The sequence below is a fragment of the Nicrophorus vespilloides genome, unplaced genomic scaffold, assembly GCF_001412225.1.
Source record: "Nicrophorus vespilloides isolate i.1.1-1 unplaced genomic scaffold, Nicve_v1.0, whole genome shotgun sequence".
Classification (NCBI taxonomy): domain Eukaryota; kingdom Metazoa; phylum Arthropoda; class Insecta; order Coleoptera; family Silphidae; genus Nicrophorus; species Nicrophorus vespilloides.
This window is the reverse complement of record NW_017097344.1, coordinates 966-6802: the sequence shown is the minus strand read 5'-3', so window position 1 is coordinate 6802 and position 5837 is coordinate 966. Positions and strand designations below refer to the sequence as shown.

The 5837-nt window shown below is 31.4% G+C and overlaps 1 protein-coding gene across 1 annotated transcript; it reads right to left on the bottom strand.

The window, feature by feature from the left end:
* Nucleotides 1-3370: 3370 nt before the first annotated feature.
* Nucleotides 3371-5587, bottom strand: LOC108559881 (protein rogdi). Its single transcript, XM_017917251.1, has 6 exons — nt 5303-5587; nt 5117-5188; nt 4459-4751; nt 4284-4404; nt 4017-4226; nt 3371-3956 (listed from the first exon to the last, which is right to left on the bottom strand). The coding sequence occupies exons 1-6, from the start codon at nt 5336-5338 to the stop codon at nt 3882-3884; spliced, it is 807 nt and encodes a 268-aa protein (XP_017772740.1). The 5' UTR covers nt 5339-5587; the 3' UTR covers nt 3371-3881.
* Nucleotides 5588-5837: the final 250 nt, after the last annotated feature.

Sequence of the window (5837 nt, the reverse complement as noted above, 5' to 3'; positions counted from 1 at the left end):
TAAAAATACAATTGGAAATAAATTAATATTAATGGAATATATGTTAGTAATTAATTTGAATTTTGTACATAAACTATTATTAATATTAATTGAGTTTCTAAATATAATTTTATTCCAAAGATTTTGTTAATCTTTGATACACTTTTAACTATATCAAAGTAATTGCAATCAATCAAAATTGAACAGTGAAAGATTACTTTCGTATCCTAATTTATAATGATAATTTCTATTACTGTTATCATCCGAAGCTTATGCTTTATGTAATCTTGGAATATCAAATCCCGCACGCACATAATCGCATAAATAACAATGAGCTTTGTTCATTCATTAAACAACGAACAACAACTAAAAATACAATTGGAAATAAATTTATATTAATGGAATATATGTTAGTAATTAATTTGAATTTTGTACATAAACTATTATTATTATTAATTAAGTTTCTAAATATAATTTTATCAAAAAATAATGTTTGTTAATTTGTATATTTTATTGAAAATACAAAATAAATTTTTCAATAGTTTGTCGTGTTTTCGGGATTCAAATATCTCTGAACACTGTGGAATTTCTCGTAGTTATGTCGTTGTGGAGTCTTAGTGGAGTTTTTAAGGAATGCTAGAGGTGAAGTTGGAGTTTTTTATGATAATAAACACTTTATTATTGACAATAAGGTTATTAATAATTAGATTCCAGTTGCTAGGACTCGGGAGGACTCTCCTCTAAGACTAAAACTAACTTGGACTAGAGACTAGCTAGGACTTTGACTCTTTAAGACTCTTTTGTATTACATAAACATCATATTATATAGTAGTGGTTTAGCATAGTGGGAGTACAATATTTAGTAAGGGAATATAGTACCTAACTTTCCCTAATAATTAAGTGATTAGGCAGATGTACATATTAGTAGTCATTCCCTATTGTCCACAACAATAGTCGTTACACAATGATTAGTTATGGGATCTTCCGAAGTAATATTTGACTTACTTACATACAAATGTATAAAATAATAACGGCTAACATAATATGAACAATAACGGTTATACACAACAAGTTCTATTACGTTATTATGGATAAAGAAAAGGAGAACATCTGAGATAGTAATAGAGGTGATCAGAGATAATATTCGTTAGAAGCTGCGAGAGGAAATAGAGGTCGAGGATCATTAACTAGCATCGCATCATTATTATCTTGAACCGCAGCCATTACACAAGGATGAGGACGATTCATTATTTAAGGTCCCAAGTTTCCTGCTCGCGATTGTTCCTTAAACGATCCCAAATGTGTCTTCCACTCATTTTATTTTATTTTTTCTATACACAACTACTTCCATAAAGAAAAAAAAAATGACAGATTTTCCTCAAAAATTGGATCTATGATGAAGGTATTCTCTCTATCTAACTTTTTTTTCCTTTTTTGGTACGGAAATCTCTTAACATGTTTCGAAGCGTTGCCAATTTGGTTCAACCTTTTATTCAATTTCGAATCCGAAAAACGTCAGTCAAGGGATTTACTCTTTAAATCTTCCTTTCATCCTATTGCTCCCTTTTTTTTTCTCCCTTTTCGACTTCATTTCTTATTTATTGCATCTAAATATGTCTTCAATCCCTCCCTTCTTCAATTGAAACCACCCCCCAAAAAAAACGTCAATCAGAATTATTTTGAAATTTCATTTTTTTCCCGTCACATATTGGATAAGTTTCAAAATCTATGAACTTTCATTTTCATATCAATAAAATAAAAATACTGAAAGTTTATTGAATATTATTACTTAATAATATATTTATTAGCAGAAATCACGATTTCGATCAAAACTACTCAAAAAATAAATATTTTAATGTAATGTTACATTGATTCTTGCACACTTCACATATTTACTTTTGTGGAAATGCATGTAATTACAAAATACAAGGCAATAAATCATATCTAGTTTTCCCTATATATTTTTAAATCGACATAGATTAAAGATATGGAACAGAATCGTATGAATACAAATACTGAACGTCGCACACAACACTATTTCCTTTATGGTTCCATTTGAATAGTTTATTCAAATATGAAAAAATATGCAGTGCAACAACAGATATTTTTTTTGTATGTAAATAATAATAATTTATTGTATACATGCATATTTCATACATTTACACACAAAAGACTTTCATATAAATGTGTATTTTTTTTATATTTATTTTATTAAATTTTGGATTTATTTAATAAAAATTAACTTTATTTATAATTATTAATATGAACAGATTATTCTGTATTATAATCAGAGAGTCGAACCGGAATCGAACCGTAATTAACCGGAATTTTTAACTGAACCGTAACCGAAACGAAGAAAGTGCAAGCAACTACCATTAGAACAAACTCAAATTAAAGTGATTATAAAGGATATTACTGGAAACATTACAATTTTATAATTGAAAACAATAGTAAAGGAATTTTGTAAATAAAAATCAACCAATTTTGCTTTATTTTTCGATAAATTTAAATTTCAACCGGAACTAAACTGAAATTTTTAGACAAACCGAAACCGAATCTGGAACGAAAAACATTTACTTCCGTAAACCGGAACGAAATTAATTTCGGTTCGACTCTCTGATTATAATAAAGTTAATCCTAGTTCTTTTAAATCAATGATACATAAATTAAACGAATAAAACATTGTGTTTTTAATGGATTTCTCCAATTAACTTATTCTTAAAATTGTTAATAATAATAATTCTTATTTCTTCATTACAAAATGATATAAGAATGAAGCGCATAAAGAATTGCGAATTTTTTCGTTGATTTTGTTGAAGCTCGCTCCATCTGTGCGCTGAACTCGGAAGAGGATGAAACAACCCTTACAGAGCGTTTTAAATATTGACGCGATTCAGTCCCCGAAATTGAATCAATCAATCCATCGCGCTAAATTAATTAGACCGCTCCGAAATAGCACATTTTAATCGATCCGTGCACCTAATCCCGCCGCGCGCCCAATTAAACTAAGTCAATTCCGACCGGATGAATAAATGATGCCGAATCCGGGGAAAACCTAATAACACTCGGAAAGATTTTAAATAAATCAACCTCCGCAGCAGTCACCTACCTACAAACCAACCATTAGTTCCGCGAAAAACGGAAAAAAGAGATATTTTTAAAACGTCCCTTAATAAATCATCATTTCTGCAGGTCGCAATTTGGACCGAAAGTGTTTCATTAACGTTCGCTTCATCTATTTTTATAGAAACATTTCAGAATTTTGTTAATATTTAAATAAATCGACATTGATAAATTTTGATTTTTAAACAAATCTTTAGTATATTTCATATAACCGAAGTATATTGAAGTAATTGCAAGAATTAGTAGGTGAAATAAATATAAAATCTTATTGCTTTTCTTCGTTTTATTTGATAACAATTACATACATAATAATTTATACAACAATAATATTACATCATCCTCTTCTTCTAAAATGGTCCATGATAGGATCCACGTCGTACAATTCCGTTCATAAAATGCTGGTGCTTATTGTCATTACATTAAATAACAACGCTTTTCATCATTCTCCCTTGCTTTAAATAACTTATCTTACAGTATTTATTTATATATATATATGTATAATACTTAATCTTAGCAACCCCTTAAGTAGTTTCCTTTTTCTTCTTCTTCATCAAAAGAGTGCGCCAAATACAATTACACGTCATCATCGCTATTAATGGAATCAACAAATTTATGTACAAATTACACAGATTTAAGGAATTGACCATTTCAATAAATTTTTTTTAGCTTGTCCGAAACACACTAATCAACGAAAATTAATATCTATTTATGTGTATACATTCATATAAACCAATCGAGTTGCCTTCGATCATATATTGGCTTCCAATTCTATCCCACTCTCAATTTGGAACGGTTGGTGGACTGGGTGGTCGTGATCCGACCGTGAAATCCTTGTATTGTGAAAACACGCAGATCTTCAAAAAACAAAGTAAATGTTAGTATGTATAATAGAGGAATTTGGAAGGTTTTTGTACCTTGTCCTTAAGTTGTTGGCAAAGCTGCAAACCAACTGTAAACAACACGAGGACCTCGTTCAGCCACGGCACCGAGCACTCGGCGTGATTCGAGTCGAAGTCCATCTTTCCATGATTGTTACTCAACTGGTATACAGCGAAAATCAATTTGTGGCTCTGGATGTAAAAGCTGATGGCCAAATCCTCAGCCAAATTCGGCGACAACGATTTCTAAAAAAAAAACAAACAATAAATTGTTGGATAAGTAAATATTATTTGAAATAATACCATATTGCGACTCTTGATCAGATCGTCGATGGCCTTCTTTCTTGGCACAATCAGACTCGTCCTTCCTCGCTGCAGACTTCCAAGTATGTTACCCAATATATGAAGAACTTCATCTGAAGATCTATTTAAACAAAATTAATATTAACAACATCAAAATCAATGTGTTTGAACGTACTTGAATTTGTAGTTTTTAGCTACATCGTCAAGATGGTAAATAGCTTGCTGAAGATGGTTAGCCGCATCCTGCACCTGCTGCAGCTTCCACGGGCTATCCGTCTGGATAGTAGTCCGCACCACAGAGTTTTGCTGTCTTTGCACTTTAAAAGAAATATCTGCGTAAGTTATGCTATCTCCAGTTAGAGTCACCACGCATTTCAATTGATCAGCAGCCACGGACAGGATAAACTTGTCCTGCCTGATGGTATTATCCGTTCCGTATAGCGTAACAGGAAATCGCCTTGCACATTCCTAAAAAATTAAGAAAAAAAAATAATTATTATAAATTAAATTAACTAATGATTCAAATAGACTAGATGTGAATTGGGTTGCCTATAATAAAAGACCAGGATATTAGCAATCAGCTGTCATCTTGACAGCTAACAAAAAGTACAAATAAACACTTTCATAAATAAATATTGAGTTTGTTTTGGACGTTCTATAGTAACGTAATAACGTTACGTTGTGGCAACTGTTTGCTCAGCTTATCTCTAATGGAATGGCATGCATTTCAGATCTCCACAAACACAGATAACTTTAGGAAACAACTGAAATGATTGAGTAAAACACTTGGGAGGCTATGCCAGATAATATCGATTAATGTAGGTGGAACTTACGATTAGTATCTGATGGATCTGGTCCATGGCCGTGTGCACCTCTTGGTGGAGCACCCATTCGAACTCCTTCTGCTGTTGGGAGTAGAAACAAACAAAATTCAAGGATCAATCGATATTACGATAAACCACATAACCTCGTTTCAGCAATAGAAGTCTTGAGGGATTGGAATAAAGTCGAGGACTTACCAGATTCAGGGCTTCCTCCTTCTCGCACTCGGACATGTTGCTGCAAAGATGTTGTTGGAAAACTTAAAATAAAACTTCTGCGTTAGGAACAAAGTCACCAGTCATGTGCGAATTAAAATAAAAATAATGTTATTTTGTAGCGGACATGACACATGCGCGCACATTTTAGAAAGTTGTACACTATGCAGATTTAATCGATTTGCAGGAGGGACAAGATATTGGAACTACCTTTTTACATTATTTACACTGTGCCAGTTGAGTGGGTTATGGTTTCGATCGACAGCACTTATCTAAAAAAATGATAACATATCATTATAATTGAGTGAAGATTGACTGGTTGTATACATTAAACTCACAAGTAACTCCTTGTCCGTTTTAATGTTGTTTTAATTATTAACTAAATTAACTAAAATGGAAACAGTTAAATTATTACATATTTATCCATATATGATATTTATTATATTATTGCTTAATAACTGTATAATATTATATGTTGCTAATAAATTATATTACTGTTTACTTAGTGATAAGATTA

Coding starts and splice junctions, on each gene's coding strand:
- LOC108559881 (XM_017917251.1), bottom strand. CDS start 5,338: ATGTCCGAGTGCGAGAAGGAGGAAGCCCTGAATCTG. Junction 4,752..5,116: donor AGATCCATCAGATACTAATC/GTAAGTTCCACC, acceptor TTAATTTTTTAG/GAATGTGCAAGGCGATTTCC. Junction 4,405..4,458: donor GCTAAAAACTACAAATTCAA/GTACGTTCAAAC, acceptor TTGTTTAAATAG/ATCTTCAGATGAAGTTCTTC.